Source organism: Myxine glutinosa, chromosome 6 (genome assembly GCF_964187855.1).
Source record: "Myxine glutinosa chromosome 6, kmMyxGlut1.1, whole genome shotgun sequence".
NCBI lineage: Eukaryota > Metazoa > Chordata > Myxini > Myxiniformes > Myxinidae > Myxine > Myxine glutinosa.
This window is the reverse complement of record NC_136266.1, coordinates 186,149,506-186,169,379: the sequence shown is the minus strand read 5'-3', so window position 1 is coordinate 186,169,379 and position 19,874 is coordinate 186,149,506. Positions and strand designations below refer to the sequence as shown.

The 19,874-nt window shown below is 40.9% G+C and overlaps 2 protein-coding genes across 6 annotated transcripts in view; both read right to left on the bottom strand.

Annotated features, from left to right (window-relative positions):
• The window catches only part of YLPM1 (YLP motif containing 1), a 201,536-nt gene extending 195,359 nt beyond the window's left edge, over positions 1 to 6,177 (bottom strand). For all 5 annotated transcript variants that reach the window (XR_013623920.1, XR_013623921.1, XM_078781005.1 and 2 more), the window contains exon 1: positions 5,211 to 6,177. Coding sequence is in view for 3 of the 5 variants with exons in the window: in XM_078781005.1 (XP_078637131.1) it covers positions 5,211 to 6,032 (822 nt within the window). In the remaining 2 variants the exon portion in view is untranslated. The remainder of the gene's footprint in view (positions 1 to 5,210) is intronic.
• A 2,573-nt stretch (positions 6,178 to 8,750) lies between these two features.
• CINP (cyclin dependent kinase 2 interacting protein) overlaps positions 8,751 to 19,874 on the bottom strand; it is a 50,148-nt gene continuing 39,024 nt past the window's right edge. The window contains exons 3-5 of the mRNA XM_068119055.2: positions 16,591 to 16,720; positions 14,967 to 15,096; positions 8,751 to 10,939 (exon numbers count right to left, since the gene is read on the bottom strand). Coding sequence (XP_067975156.2) covers positions 10,725 to 10,939; positions 14,967 to 15,096; positions 16,591 to 16,720 — 475 coding nt within the window. The 3' untranslated portion in view covers positions 8,751 to 10,724. The remainder of the gene's footprint in view (positions 10,940 to 14,966; positions 15,097 to 16,590; positions 16,721 to 19,874) is intronic.

The window sequence follows — 19,874 nt, the reverse complement described above, 5'->3', positions numbered from 1 at the left end:
TTATCTTGATTGCTTCATATTATTATCTTGATTGCGTTATGATATTATCTCGATTGCTTCATATTATTATCTTGATTGCTTTATGATATTATCTTGATTGCTTCATATTATTATCTTGATTGCTTCATATTATTATCTTGATTGCTTCATATTATTATCTTGATTGCTTCATATTATTATCTTGATTGCTTCATATTATTATCTTGATTGCTTTATGATATTATCTTGATTGCTTTATGATATTATCTTGATTGCTTCATATTGTTATCTTGATTGCTTTATGATATTATCTTGATTGCTTCATATTATTATCTTGATTGCTTTATGATATTATCTCGATTGCTTCATATTATTATCTTGATTGCTTTATGATATTATCTTGATTGCTTCATATTATTATCTTGATTGCTTCATATTATTATCTTGATTGCTTCATATGATTATCTTGATTGCTTCATATGATTATCTTGATTGCTTTATGATATTATCTTGATTGCTTTAGGATATTATCTTGATTGCTTCATATTATTATCTTGATTGCTTTATGATATTATCTTGATTGCTTCATATTATTATCTTGATTGCTTCATATTATTATCTTGATTGCTTTATGATATTATCTTGATTGCTTCATATTATTATCTTGATTGCTTTTTGATATTATCTTGATTGCTTCAGATTATTATCTTGATTGCTTCATATTATTATTTTGATTGCTTTATGATATTATCTTGATTGCTTCATATCATTATCTTGATTGCTTCATATTATTATCTTGATTGCTTCATATGATTATCTTGATTGCTTCATATTATTATCTTGATTGCTTCATATTATTATATTGATTGCTTCATATGATTATCTTGATTGCTTTATGATATTATCTTGATTGCTTCATATTATTATCTTGATTGCTTCATATGATTATCTTGATTGCTTCATATTATTATCTTGATTGCTTCATATTATTATCTTGATTGCTTCATATGATTATCTTGATTGCTTTATGATATTATCTTGATTGCTTCATATTATTATCTTGATTGCTTCATATGATTATCTTGATTGCTTCATATGATTATCTTGATTGCTTTATGATATTATCTTGATTGCTTTATGATATTATCTTGATTGCTTCATATTATTATCTTGTTTGCTTTATGATATTATCTTGATTGCTTCATATTATTATCTTGATTGCTTTTTGATATTATCTTGATTGCTTCATATTATTATCTTGATTGTTTCATATTATTATCTTGATTGCTTCATATTATTATCTTGATTGCTTTATGATATTATCTCGATTGCTTCATATTATTATCTTGATTGCTTCATATTATTATCTTGATTGCGTTATGATATTATCTCGATTGCTTCATATTATTATCTTGATTGCTTTATGATATTATCTTGATTGCTTCATATTATTATCTTGATTGCTTCATATTATTATCTTGATTGCTTCATATTATTATCTTGATTGCTTCATATTATTATCTTGATTGCTTCATATTATTATCTTGATTGCTTTATGATATTATCTTGATTGCTTTATGATATTATCTTGATTGCTTCATATTGTTATCTTGATTGCTTTATGATATTATCTTGATTGCTTCATATTATTATCTTGATTGCTTTATGATATTATCTCGATTGCTTCATATTATTATCTTGATTGCTTTATGATATTATCTTGATTGCTTCATATTATTATCTTGATTGCTTCATATTATTATCTTGATTGCTTTATGATATTATCTTGATTGCTTCATATTATTATCTTGATTGCTTCAAATTATTATCTTGATTGCTTCATATTATTATCTTGATTGCTTCATATTATTATCTTGATTGCTTTATATTATTATCTTGATTGCTTCATATTATTATCTTGATTGCTTTATATATTATTATCTTGATTGCTTTATGCTATTATCTTGATTGCTTCATATTATTATCTTGATTGCTTCATATTATTATCTTGATTGCTTTATATTATCTTGATTGCTTTATGATATTATCTTGATTGCTTCATATTATTATCTTGATTGCTTCATATTATTATCTTGATTGCTTCATATTATTATCTTGATTGCTTCATATTATTATCTTGATTGCTTCATATTATTATCTTGATTGCTTCATATTATTATCTTGATTGCTTTATGATATTATCTTGATTGCTTTATGATATTATCTTGATTGCTTTATATTATCGTGATTGCTTCATATTATTATCTTGATTGCTTCATATTATTATCTTGATTGCTTCATATTATTATCTTGATTGCTTTATGATATTATCTTGTTGCTTCATATTATTATCTTGATTGCTTCATATTATTATCTTGATTGCTTTATATTATTATCTTGATTGCTTCATATGATTATCTTGATTGCTTCATATGATTATCTTGATTGCTTCATATGATTATCTTGATTGCTTCATATGATTATCTTGATTGCTTCATATTATTATCTTGATTGCTTCATATTATTATCTTGATTGCTTCATATGATTATCTTGATTGCTTCATATGATTATCTTGATTGCTTCATATGATTATCTTGATTGCTTCATATGATTATCTTGATTGCTTCATATTATTATCTTGATTGCTTTATGTTATTATCTTGATTGCTTTATGATATTATTTTGATTGCTTCATATGATTATCTTGATTGCTTCATATGATTATCTTGATTGCTTCATATTATTATCTTGATTGCTTCATATTATTATCTTGATTGCTTTATGATATTATCTTGATTGCTTTATGATATTATCTCGATTGCTTCATATTGTTATCTTGATTGCTTCATATTATTATCTTGATTGCTTTATGATATTATCTTGATTGCTTTATGATATTATCTCGATTGCTTCATATTATTATCTTGATTGCTTTATGATATTATCTTGATTGCTTCATATTATTATCTTGATTGCTTCATATTGTTATCTTGATTGCTTCATATTATTATCTTGATTGCTTCATATTATTATCTTGATTGCTTTATGATATTATCTCGATTGCTTCATATTATTATCTTGATTGCTTTATGATATTATCTCGATTGCTTCATATTATTATTTTGATTGCTTTATGATATTATCTTGATTGCTTTATGATATTATCTCGATTGCTTCATATTATTATCTTGATTGCTTTATGATATTATCTTGAGTGCTTCATATTATTATCTTGATTGCTTCATATTATTATCTTGATTGCTTTATGATATTATCTCAATTGCTTCATATTATTATCTTGATTGCTTTATATTATCTTGATTGCTTCATATTATTATCTTGATTGCTTCATATTGTTATCTTGATTGCTTCATATTGTTATCTTGATTGCTTCATATTATTATCTTGATTGCTTCATATTATTATCTTGATTGCTTTATGATATTATCTCGATTGCTTCATATTATTATCTTGATTGCTTTATGATATTATCTCGATTGCTTCATATTATTATCTTGATTGCTTTATGATATTATCTTGATTGCTTCATATTATTATTTTGATTGCTTCATATTATTATCTGGATTGCTTTATGATTTTATCTCGATTGCTTCATATTATTATCTTGATTGCTTTATGATATTATCTCGATTGCTTCATATTATTATCTTGATTGCTTCATATTATTATCTTGATTGCTTTATGATATTATCTCGATTGCTTCATATTATTATCTTGATTGCTTTATTATATTATCTTGATTGCTTTATGATATTATCTCGATTGCTTCATATTATTATCTTGATTGCTTTATGATATTATCTCGATTGCTTCATATTATTATCTTGATTGCTTCATATTATTATCTTGATTGCTTTATGATATTATCTCGATTGCTTCATATTGTTATCTTGATTGCTTCATATTATTATCTTGATTGCTTCATATTATTATCTTGATTGCTTTATGATTTTATCTCGATTGCTTCATATTATTATCTTGATTGCTTTATGATATTATCTCGATTGCTTCATATTATTATCTTGATTGCTTTATGATATTATCTCGATTGCTTCATATTATTATCTTGATTGCTTTATTATATTATCTTGATTGCTTTATGATATTATCTCGATTGCTTCATATTATTATCTTGATTGCTTCATATTATTATCTTGATTGCTTTATGATATTATCTTGATTGCTTTATGATATTATCTTGATTGCTTCATATTATTATCTTGATTGCTTTATGATATTATCTTGATTGCTTTCTGATATTATCTTGATTGCTTCATATTATTATTTTGATTGCTTCATATTATTATCTTGATTGCTTCATATTATTATCTTGATTGCTTCATATTATTATCTTGATTGCTTTATGATATTATCTTGATTGCTTTATGATATTATCTTGATTGCTTCATATTATTATCTTGATTGCTTTATGATATTATCTTGATTGCTTCATATTATTATCTTGATTGCTTTATGATATTATCTTGATTGCTTCATATTATTATCTTGATTGCTTTATGATATTATCTTGATTGCTTCATATTATTATCTTGATTGCTTTATGATATTATCTTGATTGCTTCATATTGTTATCTTGATTGCTTTATGATATTATCTTGATTGCTTCATATTGTTATCTTGATGCCAGTTTTGTTCGTATCGTCTCTTGTATTCTGTTCCCTTTACCTCTTCTCCATTCTCCTTCCCCCTCCCAAACAATATCAAACTCGGCAAGCATGTAACCTCTCAAGCAATCCAGGTGTTGAGCAAGCATGTAACCTCTCAAGCAATCCGGGTGTTGAGCAAGCATGTCACCTCTCAAGCAATCCAGGTGTTGAGGAAGCATGTCACCTCTCAAGCAATCCAGGTGTTGAGCAAGCATGTCACCTCTCAAGCAATCCAGGTGTTGAGCAAGCATGTCACCTCTCAAGCAATCCAGGTGTTGAGCAAGCATGTCACCTCTCAAGCAATCCAGGTGTTGAGCAAGCATGTCACCTCTCAAGCAATCCAGGTGTTGAGCAAGCATGTCACCTCTCAAGCAATCCAGGTGTTGAGCAAGCATGTCACCTCTCAAGCAATCCAGGTGTTGAGCAAGCAGACGACAATAAATGTTTTTATACACATCATCTGCAACTACGGTTTGTAAAGATTAAACACTGTAGTAGTTTGACTTAACTTTTACAAAAAGGAAATATGATGTTTGATGTACCTTAGTATCCTGAGTATTAGATGCAAGGGCTTGAGCAGTGACGCCCATTGTCGGTGGGTATGCGTGTACAGTCGCAGGTTGGGAGGACGAAGAGGTAACCGGGAGCGTGGGCAGGTATGTTGTGCTATTCTTGTTGACGGTCGATGATGATGAGGACGATGAAGATGACAAGGAGACGGGAGGATCTGAATCTTTGCTGGAAATCTCGGATGTGCCGGTTGTGTAGCCGCTCTGTTCTAAAGGAAACGTTGATGTGATGGAGGAAGTTTGTGCATGGACAGGTGGGTTTACCGAAGGAGTGCTCGTAGCAGACGAGACGGGCGTTTGTGGTGGTGAAGGCGGGTCGGGTGGTGGTGGTGAGCTCGGTGGTGGAGGTGGTGGCGATTGAGCGGGAAGAGGAGGTGGGGGCGGTTGTGACGGGGGAGGAGGGATCGAGGCGATGGGAAGTGGTGGTACGGAAGGTGGTGGCACGGAATGACTTATCGGCGGAGGAGGAACGTTGGAGTGGTTAAAGGGAGTCTGGGAATAGTAAGGAGCACCCGGATAGGAGGGCCCGTAAGGAGCGTTGGACCAAGTCATAGAGGAAGCGGCGCCGCCTCGGGAGTCGTCACCCTCGGGTCCTTGACTCCAATAGCCGAGCTGCTGCTGCTGCTGCTGCTGCGGCGGCTTGGGCCCGGTCTCGTTGCCGTGGCCCATGAGCACGACCTCCATCTGCTGCTGGTGCAACTGCTGAAGTTGCTGCATTTGCTGCGTCTGCAAAGTCTGGAAAGACGAGGCCGAAGAGGGCCCCGGATTGAACCCGTATCCCCAGTTGGGGTACATCGCGCTCTCAAATGGGAATCTTCACGGTGTTGTACTAGGAAATGATCCGCTCCCCGTCTTTCCGAAAATACAGCCAAAGTCTTTGAAACAGAAACAAAAACAATGAAGAAAAATATGTCGAACAAAATCAAGTTGTTTCAGCGTGAAAAACGTGCTTCGAATGAGCTCGTAATTAAACGAGAGCGTAACCGCAATTCACAGGCCTCGCCGAGTCCGACAAAACCCATCGCGACACTCTCGCGATAAAATGAAGCTCTCGCGATATCATAAAATTAACCTTTTTGTTTAAAGGAAGGAAAGATGTCATTTCCATTTTCAAAAAAATATATAATCGACAAGTAATTCATTTGAGTTATTCATCTCGTGAGATTATAACTACTTTAATGTGTAACATCAAAATAGAACAAATAGCAACGCTTATTACACCGCCATGGACTCCTTGAGCAGTTTGAGAAAACTCAAGATAACTTCCGTACTATACATTGGCATTTTTATTAATTAACATAATTTTGGAAAGAGATTAAATAAAACAGATGACACAATGAAAGATACATGTAGATACGTTAATATAAACAGTAAATACAGGACTAGACGTGTTGAAGCCGGAGATAAATATCAACATCATCAAATCACAGGGTCGACATAACAACTTCGAACGCACCAACTAAAGGAAATTGTTTTAAACGAAGGCGACGTGGTCCATATATTATGTAATGTATTTCTTCGTCGCGGTAATTGATCGCGCTCGAAGCAACCACGTGACGAAGCTTCCACGCAACCATTTGGTCGTCTTCTTTGTCTGACGTATCGCCCGCCAAAAGGAAACACTTGTCTTCAGGAATAAATGGTTGTCACGATAACATTGAAAAGCTTTTATTTTGTTAACACAATCAAAGACGCTCTGTGTAACTGGCGAAGCAACGACCAATGCCGAAAGCGAGCATTAGACTAGAGCTGTAATAAAGAGGGAGACCTTTGGAAAATGATGATAGCCCTAAAGACCTTTAAAAGATCGTTTTGGGCTGCCCGTGGGACCCCATACTCTTACACCACCGATATACTACTCGATCCCCCTACCATCGACCCCATCACCCGATCCCCCGACCACTAATCCCCATCCTCCTACCACCGACCCCATTGCCTGACCCCTGTCCACCTACCACCGACCCCATCACCCGATCCCCCGACACCGACCACCAATCCCCATCCTCCTACCACCGACCCCATCGCCTGACCCCTGTCCTTCTACCACCGACCCCATCGCCTGACCCCCATCCCCCCACCACCGACCCCCATCCCCCTACCACAACTCCATCCCCCGACCCACATCCTCCTACCACCGACCCCATCGCCTGACCCCCACCCCCCCACCACCGACCCCCATCCCCCTACCACAACCCCATCCCCCGACCCACATCCTCATACCACAACCCCATCGCCCGATCCCCATACCCCTACCACCGAACCATCAACAATGGCTGATAGGGGGGTAATTAAGGTTAATTAGTTATCTTGGTAATCAATTATCTTCATTGTGCGGAAGACCCAGCCAGCATCACAATCAGTGCACCTGTCCTCCAAACCTGCTCTGCTGCTCTTGCTCATCCTCTTTCATCTCTGGTCACCTTATCATTCTCTCTGGGTCAGTTTCCATCTACCTGGAAGTTATCAAACATCACTACAACACACAAACATGATGGCAAAACAGATCCCCTTAAACATGGCGGCCTATCAGCTTGATCCCAATGATGGACAAGGTCATGGAATCTGTCTGCAGTTGCGACATCAAAACCTTCCTTTTGTCCAATGGCCGAGCTGTTCTCAGATCATCTGTTTGCTTTAAGACAACGACATTTTACCTTGAACACGCTGTTTATGCTCTCCCAACAATGGATGGAGGTCCTCAATATCCGACATGACATCAGGGCCACCACTCCGGACGTACCTGGATCATTTCACTCACCTGGCACGCCATCTTGATATTCAGAATCTCTCCTGTATGGTATCCACCATGGAGAAGGAAGAACCTGCTGATGTGTTGGGATTGAGCGTATTGTTTGTTATACATGACGGAGTAATGTTTGTTGAAGTGAGGTATTTATTCTAAAAGTTGATTTGTGTAAAAAAAAGTATCAAATTATGATGTTGAAGTTCATCCATAAGTGATTTCTCAAACGGTCGGTCGTGAGTCCCAAGGGGGCCGTGAGTAGGTTTCCAGGGGGCTGTTTTCTCCGAGTAGTTACACAAGTCCAAGTGATGTTCCCAACGTCTTACCGACGTGAACTTGCATTCTCAATCTTAGTAGTGATCAAAACTAAAGCCAGAAACAGGCCCATCGATGTCGAGAGCTACAATGTTTGCTGGGTAAGACTAGACCCCGACACGACACGTGTGTGCAAAAAGGAAATACAAATGGCCCAGGTTCCAGCCTTTTTGTTACCTCCGTAGTCACGGTTGGCACTAATTGGCCCAGCCCAGTTTTCCCCACCTGTGTTAAAACCCCCCACTTGAACAACCCAGTATTTTCCCAGTAGAGTGGGTTTTTCAAAATGCCCATTCCTGTTTTTTAATTCAACCCTCGTCGGGGATAACAGGGGGTCACGGCGACCAAATACCAGGATAGGTGGGTCATCTGGTAAATTCGGCTGAGAAACACCTGACTCTATAACCTGTGTAGAAAGAATATGTCAGGGTGTGTTATGAAATAAAACTCAGATCTCTTCCAAGAAATGAGGCTTTATTGAACTATATCTCTACTCATCCCACAACACAAGAATGCAGATTATTAGTTCCATAAAGAAAGCAATCAAATCATACATCTCCTTCTAGTTTCCAGCAAACAAGCATTCACGTACCTGTTAAATCTCAGTAGTCTACAGTGCTGGGATACAAAATGCCACCTGATTGCGCACCGAATGGACACCGTTTATGTAAGCTCCGTCAAGGTCGTCCCTTCGCGCGGCTCGTCTCTTCGTTCAGCTCGAGATATTACATCACATTTCATCACAGGGTGCGAGAGATTTCCGGTTATTTCCAGACATAGAATTGTCCAGCAATGACGAGCAGTTTGTAGGGGGAGAGACTTCGTGAATATTCTCTCTCCAAGGATATATAAATGAGAAAGCCGAGTTAGAAGGGGAGAGAAGACTAGTCGGCCAGAGTTGCTTCGCTGCGATCATCAGGACGTGGCGGTTTTGAGTTCCTGCTTTTTGCTTTGTCTTTGGAGTAAACAACTTTGGAGTTCACCTGTCTGTTGCTGCGGATCCAGAGTCAAGAACCTTGGAGTCTTGTAACACTCGGTATTAGATGTTGTCAATTTATCATTAACACAAATATGGCGGGTGTTTCAAACTCCACGCATGCACACAAGGATTTAACACATGCCTTGACATATCACATGCCCCCGATACGGTCTGGCACCCCGCTCTGCTCACCAAACTGTCCTCCTATGGTATCCATGAAAACCTCCACACATGGCTTGCAGACTTCCTCTCTAGTCGTAGTCAACGTGTGGCCCTGAATGGGTTTCTCTCATCTCCTCTTCCTGTTCAGGCTGGAGTTCCCCGAGGCAGTGTTCTGGGCCCTGTGCTTTTTCTGGTCTTCATCAATGATCTCTCTGACTCTCTTGAAAATCCTCTCTATCTCTTTGCTGATAACTCCACTCTCTGCCGCTCCATTCCTCATCCCTCAGATCGGCAGTCTGCAGCCTCATCACTCTCTGCAGACATGGACAAAATCACAGACTGGGCAAACAAGTGGAACATATCTTTCAATTCTGACAAATCCTCCGTCGTGCGAAGTCCTTTCTTGGCACACCTGATGTCCTCACCACATACAAGGCTTTCATCCACAGCTCAATGGAATACTGCTCCCCCCTCTGGGCCGGTGCTCCTGCCTCACACCAAGCTCAGCTTCACGCTGTAGAAACCAAAGCTTTCAGAATCATTGGAATCTCCTGCGATGAAGCTAACTCCGAGGGCCTTTCACTCATTCCCCACAGGCAGGTTGGTGGTGTTTCTGTCTTCCACCGACTCCTCTCCGGCCTCGCTCCCCCAGCTCTCTCTGTGCTTTGTCCCCCAAATATTCCTCCAGGTCGCACAAGATCTGCAACACCTTCACTCTTTCATTCCTCTTTTCTCCCGCCTCTGGAACAAACTCCCTCACTCCCTTCAATCCCACTCCTCCCTCCAGGTCTTTAAAACAGCTGTTCACCACCATCTCTTATCTTCCCCCATCCAAAACCTTGATCTTTTCTACCCCCGTTAAAACACCCCAAATCCGTCTCTTTCAATGCCCAACTTCTTTCCTGAAATTCCTAGTAGTAAAATTCCTAATTGTGAAATTCCTAGAAGTGTTCATTTGCTTTATACGGTGTACGCCTCCCTCCTCCCCAGCCCTCCCCTTCCACAGATCTACCGACGTCCTTGTTCTCTACTGTTGCTGCGCTTGTATGCTTCCCTCTCTCTCCCCCTCTTGTCTCCCGCTCCCTTTATTGTATGTTTTATGTGTCTGTGCATGTTTTCATGTTCAATGTGTTCGCTCCAACACGAGCCTCGATTCTGTATCCCAAAAAATATATATATATATATATATATAAAAGGCCATGGCAAGCACTCCTCTGGTGATGACCAACGGTGTAATTTAAATGGAGACCGGGTGAAGATCATGTTTGATTCAGTATAAGCTATGACGTCACTGTCGTTGTGTTGGCAATTGGTATCCGGTTTCCAACAACATCGACTGCAGATCAAAGGCAGTATGCGGGGAAATGTGTGGTTCGTACAACCAACTCGATAAGAGCACCATGGCGGCGGCACGGCTCGACACGTGGGCGAGATCCGACGCAATCAGACGCCTCAGAGCCATTTCCCTCTCGTAGGTCCCGAGCACATTGCGTGCCACAAGATCTGGAAAAGAAAACACGAAGGTCACATTTGAGGTCACCTTTCACGTATCATGTGCCGTACACCCTTCTGCGGGAATGAAACTGAATCAGGAAAATGAAGATTTGTTCTTGGATTCTGTGTTTTGCACCCAGACTGTAGAACACGGCAGACCTACAAACGAAGTTAGTAATAAATCAAAGGGAATGTTGCAGTGCGTTTTGTATCCAAACATGAGATTATCAAATCAAGGGACTGACGTCATGACTGGAATTTTGGCCGTTCCTTATATTGTTCGTAAAGGGAAATAAAGAATCAATGAAACGTACTTTTCTTTTTCAGCATTTAACTTTCGTGAGGTTTTAGTTTGATCTTCCCACACGGGAAAAATATCTTCATTTCCCAACTTCGATTTCCTCCCTGTCCTTGTCTGCAGGATGTACCAAGTGTACCACACACTCTTTGACGAGATTTTCATTGATCTCATTGTTTGTCGATAAATAATTGAAGCTTTCTATTCCCTTTATTAAATTGTATTTATCGTTTTTATTTTAAGATTGTTTCACAATTAACAAATTTGCTTATAACCAGTGCAGAGAAGGGCCGCCAGGATGGTCTAGACTCCTCCAGGTACGCACACTGGTCCCTCAGCTGTCTGGCCTGGGGTTTGAATCCCGACCGAGCTGTAAACTGCCATCCTGGTGTTTCACAGGCAGGGTCATTCATCAATGTGTCTTCGGTCCCTCGGATGGATGTTAAACTGGGCGTCCCATCTGCCGCCGTCCCGGCAGGTTATCGCTGGCACCATGGACAAATTTCAAATTCCGGCCTGAACCTGCAGAGGGTGTACAATGAGTGGCACAACCGCACAACCACACTCCCTCAGCCAATGACGCCACCCCGCAGCCTTGTGCTGTATACAAAACTTGAATGGTACTCGGTAGGTAGAGTGCATACCTCCGCCAGGCTGAACAGTTTACGCTTTGTATCCCACTGACAGGCCGGATCTCAATCGGGACCTCAACCAGAATCTAATCGCCTTGTTCTAGTCAACTTCCAAACTCATCCACATCGCTTTGTCATAATCCGTCCACAACTTTGAAATACCGTGACATATATATATATCGTTTCTTTGCCCCATCTTATTATATTATATTATCATCTTATTATCGGCAGTCTGCAGCCTCCTCACTCTCTGAAGACCTGGACAAAATCACAGACTGGTCAAACAAGTGGAACATGTCTTTCAATCCTGACAAATCTCACACCCTCACTATGTCTCCCCGAAAAGACTGACTGGACAACCCTCCCATCTACTTTCTCAACAAACCTCTCCAAGAAGTTCTGTCGCTCAAGCTTTTGGGTCTCACTATCTGCCATGATCTTTCTTGGGAAAACCACATTTCCAAGCTGGCCTCCAAAGCCAGTCGCCGACTGGGCATCCTCCGTCGTGCAAAGTCCTTCCTTGGCACACCTGAGCTCCTCACCACATACAAGGCTTTCATCTGCAGCTCAATGGAGTACTGCTATCCCCTCTGGGCTGGTGCTCCTGCCTCACATCCAGCTCGGCTTCACGCTGCAGAAACCAAAGCTTTCAGAATCATTGGAATCTAATGCGATGAAGCTAACTCCAAGGGCCTTTCACTCACTCACCGCAGGCAGGTTGGTGGTCTTTCCGTCTTCTACCGACTCCTCTCTGGCCTTGCCCCCCCCCCCCCAGCTCTCTCTGGGCTCTGTCCCCCAAATCTTCCTACAGGTCGCACAAAATCTGCCTGCAACCCTCTTATGGTTAAACTGCCAAAATCAAGACTCTCTGCTCACCTTCACTCCCCTTTTCTCCCGCCTCTGGAACAAACTCCCCCACTCTCTTCAATCCCACTCCTCCCTCCAGGTCTTTCAAACAGCTGTTCACCACCATCTCGTCTTCCCCCTTCCAAAACCTTGATCTTTTCTAACACCCAAATCCACATCTTTCAATCCAAACAATTTCTAACTTCGTGAAGGACGCAGTGGGATCTTTAACACTCAAAAACGAATGCTGGCAGACGGGACGCCCAGTTTAACGTGCATTCAATGGCCGGCACACACATTGATGCCTCGCCCTCCTGCGAAACACCAGCATGATAGGTTATACTAGGCCGAGATTTGAACCCAGACTAGAGAGTTGAGAGGCAAGTCTGAATACCTCTTAGCTATCCAGCTCAAAGGCAGGTACGCCACCCTTTAGTTATCCTACCATCCCAACTAGACAGCTCAAAGGCAGGTACGCTACCCTTTAGCTTTCCTACCATCCCAACTATCCAGCTCAAAGGCAGGTACGCTACCCTTTAGCTATCCTACCATCCCAACTAGACAGCTCAAAGGCAGGTACGCTACCCTTTAGCTATCCTACCATCCCAACTAGACAGCTCAAAGGCAGGTACGCTACCCTTTAGCTATCCTACCATCCCAACTAGACAGCTCAAAGGCAGGTACGCTACCCTTTAGCTATCCTACCATCCCAACTAGACAGCTCAAAGGCAGGTACGCCACCCTTTAGTTATCCTACCATCCCAACTAGACAGCTCAAAGGCAGGTACGCCACCCTTTAGTTATCCTACCATCCCAACTAGACAGCTCAAAGGCAGGTACGCCACCCTTTAGTTATCCTACCATCCCAACTAGACAGCTCAAAGGCAGGTACGCTACCCTTTAGCTTTCCTACCATCCCAACTATCCAGCTCAAAGGCAGGTACGCTACCCTTTAGCTATCCTACCATCCCAACTAGACAGCTCAAAGGCAGGTACGCTACCCTTTAGCTATCCTACCATCCCAACTAGACAGCTCAAAGGCAGGTACGCTACCCTTTAGCTATCCTACCATCCCAACTAGACAGCTCAAAGGCAGGTACGCTACCCTTTAGCTATCCTACCATCCCAACTAGACAGCTCAAAGGCAGGTATGCTACCCTTTAGCTATCCTACCATCCCAACTAGACAGCTCAAAGGCAGGTACGCTACCCTTTAGCTATCCTACCATACCAACTAGACAGCTCAAAGGCAGGTACGCTACCCTTTAGCTATCCTACCATACCAACTAGACAGCTCAAAGGCAGGTACGCTACCCTTTAGCTATCCTACCATACCAACTAGACAGCTCAAAGGCAGGTACGCTACCCTTTAGCTATCCTACCATACCAACTAGACAGCTCAAAGGCAGGTACGCTACCCTTTAGCTATCCTACCATACCAACTAGACAGCTCAAAGGCAGGTACGCTACCCTTTAGCTATCCTACCATCCCAACTAGACAGCTCAAAGGCAGGTACGCTACCCTTTAGCTATCCTACCATACCAACTAGACAGCTCAAAGGCAGGTACGCTACCCTTTAGCTATCCTACCATACCAACTAGACAGCTCAAAGGCAGGTACGCTACCCTTTAGCTATCCTACCATACCAACTAGACAGCTCAAAGGCAGGTACGCTACCCTTTAGCTATCCTGCCGTTCTATGCATAGGAAAACGTGTAAATGGCCAAATATAGCGAATGACCTGATTTCATTGCATTGATGTACATTATGAAACTTTTAGTTTATTGTTATGGTACAAGTTTTTTAAAATGCGTGTAAAATGAGGCCTTCAACATATGAGACAGGTTGAAACAATGAGAATGAAGAAAAGAAAAAGGTTAAGGTAGAGAATGGAACCACCTTTAGAGGCCATTTTTCCCTGCAGAGCGGGGGTTTGCCTTTTTCGGGCACCAGGGTCCCCTTTTTGAAGCAATGTTTTATGGCCGGATGCCCTTCCTGCCGCCAACCCTGTTAGTCGCCTCTTGCAACACACAGGGAATTACCAGTGAACTGGTACTCAATTTGCCGACCTTGGAAGGATGACAGGCTGAGTCAGCCCCCCTGGCGTTAATTCAGCGATTGACCCTGATTCAAACCCATGATCCTGGGATCCCAAGCCAGCACCCTAACCGCTAAGCCAACACCAGGCTTTAGGATCCCAAGAACACCAAGGTGGAGTATGAATGAATCAAAAAGTTTAGTAGGAGAACGGAGCGCTCACAGAAACGAAGTGTGTGCCAAGTAAGGAATACAGGGCATTTCCTCCATTTCCGCCCATTCTGATGCCACTCGAGTTCACAGATAGAAAGTAGCGTGGTGACGATGCGCTCCATCTTCTTCACAACGTGCTCCTGCGTAGATTAGGTGGTCAGCATTATAAACAATGGGCATTTTACAAGGTCAAACTGGGATACATGGAGAGTTCATACAACACCTTACCTTACCCCATGCATGTTGAGAAAGAGGAGATGGGAAGAGTGTTTTCAACCTTGATCTGCGTTTACGAGAACGATCGATATTAGCTTTCTTTGTGACCTTTGAATAACAGACCTGACGGCAACCGTACGAAGCGGATACGTCAGAGAACAGTCCAGAGCTGAGACAACTCTTCTTCTTGAAGAAACTGACAATTTTGGAACAATCTTTGAGAAAATATGCACTTAAACAAACAAATCTTTCGGATGAAGTTAGCTCGATCGTTGCCCCACGAGGTGCCACCATTTTGTCTGAATATCGCTGTTACTCCGCTCAAGACAAGACGCCATGTGATTTGCCAAATTCAGAGTCAAAGTACTCCTAAACTGCAGATTCGTGTTCCGATTCGTGTTCCGATTCGTGTTCCGATTCGTGTTCCGATTCGTGTTCCGATCCGTTGTCCGATCCGTGGTCCGATCAGTTGTCCGATCAGTTGTCCGATCAGTTGTCCGATCAGTTGCCCGATCAGTTGTCCGATCAGTTGTCCGATCAGTTGTCCGATCAGTTGTACGATCAGTTGTCCGATTAGTTGTCCGATTAGTGTTCCGATTGGTGTTCCCATTCATGTTCTGCAGTGTGCAAAATGTTAAATTAAATTGATATGAAGTAATTCCTCGATCATATAAATAAACCGTCAGACAGACCCCAACACAACAACAGGCATTTTAAGGCCATTTTCCCTGCAAGAGCGGGGGTTAGCCTTCAGACTGTCTGTCAGACAGACAGAGTGAACCAATTGGTTTACCCCATTTTGCACCATGCATGTGGGGTAAATAATCAAGCACCAAACACAAATTGTATTGCAAATCAATAAGCACTCTATGGTGCTCTGTCTAAAGGTACGTTCAGTGCTGCACACAGCACCGTGGCAAGGATACCCTGGGTGGTGTTTTCTTTGCGTTGCCATTAGTAGTCGGGCAGGAATTTGTGATTTTCCGGGATGCCAGTGACAACTCCATTACTATTCACAAAACAGGAGAGGGGTATGACATGGGGGGTAGGGGTTAGGGGATGGGAGGGCTAGAGTGGGTATTCTCAATGAGCTAGAAAAAGCACTTTCACCTGGGAAGGTGATCCAGGATACCATTAACCAGGTTCAGGCAGCACTGAAGTCAAAGACCCTAACAACATATTAGACTGAAAGGCCAAGCAAATTTAGCAGTTGACCCTTTCAATGATGAGAGGATAGCTTGCACATCATTCACTCTCATCTTCTGAACATGTGATGAACTATTACTGCTGTAAGAGCAAAAAGTGAAATATTTGATTTGGGCGGTATGAATGAGTGAGCAAATAAAGCTGCTTTCGACAGATCAGGGACGTTGGAAACTAAATGAATGACATTTGCAAGTGAGGGAGTGTTTCCTTACCAATTTTTTTACGATTTCAGTGAGGTCCTGACACCACTCTTCCATCTCCAGATTGTATCTGGAACCCTCCTTCCTCTCTTCTTCCACACTTCTGTCAGTTGTAACCTCAATCGATGCGTTGGCATCAATACTGTAGGAGCATAAAATGAAGATTTAGGATTGGATCCATGAATTTAGCAGCTTATCTGAGATTCAAGAAGACACATGGAGGAGATGCAACAAATAAAAATAAGTTTAAAAGCGACATTTTTAGGTCTGCCAAAATGGAATCTATTATATATTTATTTTTTATTTTAAATAAAAAAATGGAATGGTGGTGAACAGCTGTTTTAAAGACCTGGAGGGTGGAGTGGGATTGAAGGGAGTGGGGGAGTTTGTTCCAGAGGCGGGAGAAAAGGGGAATGAAATAGTAAGTAAAAATGGAATCTATTTTAAATCTTTTTTTTCTTCTTTTTTTTCATATATTGTATTATATATTGTTATAGCCACGTGACCAGTCCAAGAATGACCGAATCACATGGGCCGATTCATGAGCCTGCTCTCAAATGTTGTGGTTGTGTGCTTCCCCTTCTCTCCCCATCTTGTCTTCCGCTCCCTCTTTTTGTATATTTTGTTTGTCTGGTTGATTTGTTTGTGAAATAAATGTTAGCTCTTTCACGAGCCTCGATTCAGTATACAAAAAAAAAAAAAAAGAGAACGAAGCCGACCGAGGGTTACGTGCTCGCAAGGGGTGCGCTACTCAAATGTATAACCGAGCGGAAGGTTATGACGCACCGTACTTTACTTTACGAATCGCTTTTACACGAGATGGTATTCATTGAATACTTACCCTGCGCAGTCAACTTGGAGTGAGCCAACTCTTCTCTTTGTGAATGTTAAAAAAAAAGGTTGATCCAATATGGCTGCCAGACCACGTGAGCGATGACATCATAAATTTATATTCTCTAATATAATTGTTGCATAGATCACGCTCAATAAATTTAAAACTGATCAGACGAAGTGATGCTCCTGTCGAATTATGACGTAATAATTATGATGGCACCAATCATGTCATCGTTAACAACACCTATACCCCATATGAAGTTCTTTACAATGAGCCCAATTTCTATTTTTTCCATGGGGCGGTTTGGGAGATATAGAGGTGAAACGTTTTTCCAAGATGGCGTCCGTACCACGTGACCTATGATGTCATAATTTTGAATGAAAAATAAATTCTACAGGCGGAGGCGCTCCGATGGTAAAATTTAGTGCCAATCGGACCAAGGGTTGCCGAGAAAATGAATTTTAAGAATGCAGACACGTACGTAAGCACGACACACGCGACACACGTACGCACCCGAATGCTTAACCCTGCTTTTCGCTTCGCGAGCACAGGGTAATTATGCCGATCGTGAAAACTCAACCACTCATACAGCAAACATGGAGGCCAGACAGGAGTAAAAATTCATGGAATATTATTAAAATAAAAACCACAGCAAATCGTCAATAAACAATAAACAATAAACAACAACAACTAATATTCCCCCAAATTATCTGTGGCTGTCTGGGGTGAAAAGCACGGAAAAAAAATAAACTCATACAAGCTCCATAATTGTGGCTTCATTGAAGTCCTCGTTTATTTGGGGGATTAAATGTTCGCAGCTCCGGGACACAGTGACTGTCTCTGCTGATCTCTGGCGCTCTCCTTCAGCGTTGTTATCCTCTCTCGGCTTTTATGTTGCTCTGAAACAAACCTGTGTCCCAACTGTGCCTCTCCATGTCCCTTCCTGTCTGTCTAAGCCCCTTAACCGAACTGCACGTGCAATAACAGCCGATCTCGCCCCGTGTTAGGTTGTGTGAGCTCTTGTGGTGAAGCTAATGGAGGGTTATTCGATGCAGATTCGCTCCGTACATATGTCCTTTTGGTGAGGCTAATGGAGGGCTATTCGATGCAGATTCGCCCCGTATATCAGTCCTTTTGGTGAGGCTAATGGACTGTTATTCGATGCAGATTCACCCCGTACATATGACCTTTTGGTGAGGCTAATGGAGGGCTATTCGATGCAGATTCGCCCCGTATATCAGCTCTCGCGGTGAGGCTAATGGAGTGTTAGTCGATGCAGATTCGCCCCGTATATCAGCTCTTGTGGTGAGGCTAATGGAGGGTTATTTCGATGCAGATTTGATTTGCAGAATCAGGAGGAAAGGGAAAACAAACATCTCAATGTACATACGCAACGCACATCTATTGCACAAATCGTACATCTTGCCGATTTAAACACATGCTAAGAAATAACTATCGTTCTATTTCACAGTTTTATTAACCCCAAAAGAGAATTCTCAACAACTGTATGTATGTATGTATGTATGTATGTATGTATGTATGTATGCATGTATGTATGTATGTATGTATGCATGTATGTATGTATGTATATATATATATACATACATACATACATACATACATACATACATACATATATATATATATATATATATATATATATATATATATATATATATATATATATATATATATATATATAGATACACACACACACACACAGACTTGGCATTTAATATGGAATATATTTTTTTTCTTGACTTGGGTTTACTTCCTGAACTCAGTATATCAATCTGGTGAGTTTATTTTACTCTTCGGTGATGACTTTGTTGAAAGAACCATGTCACTGATTGTCTTTCGCAGCAAGAAGTTAATAACAGGATTATATCACAGGTGGCGTGACAAAATGTAAAGACAGGTACATTTGACGATTGGCTTCACAATCGGGTATATAAGGGTTGTTGCGTTCTGTATTAGTAGAAAACAACTGCTGCACTTCTACAAAAGTTATTGCCGCTTCCTCTGGAGATGGTCCGTCAACTTGACAATGCTGTTCGTCATGGAGTGGTGGCTTTACGAAATTCTGGCATGAAACAGCGTGCTATTGCTCGGCAGTATGGCATCACTCAAGGTCAGGTGTCAAAGATCCTGAAACGAAATGCTCAGAGGGGTGTCCCTACTCCAATACCGAGGGCAGGACATCCACGCAGAACCACAAGGAGAGATGATCGCCAGCTGCACCGGTTAGTCTGCAATGGCCGTACCAAGTCAGCTAATCGGCTTAGGGCTGAGTGGCAGCAACTGACAAATGTGCCTGTATCCAGAAGGCTAGTCAACCAACGACTGGTTCAAGCAGGCTATCGTGCCAGGCGTCCCCTGAGAAAGCCACGCCTGACCAGACAACACAGCCAGCGCCGATTGCAGTGGGCCAGAGAGCACCGTCAATGGCAGCCAGGACACT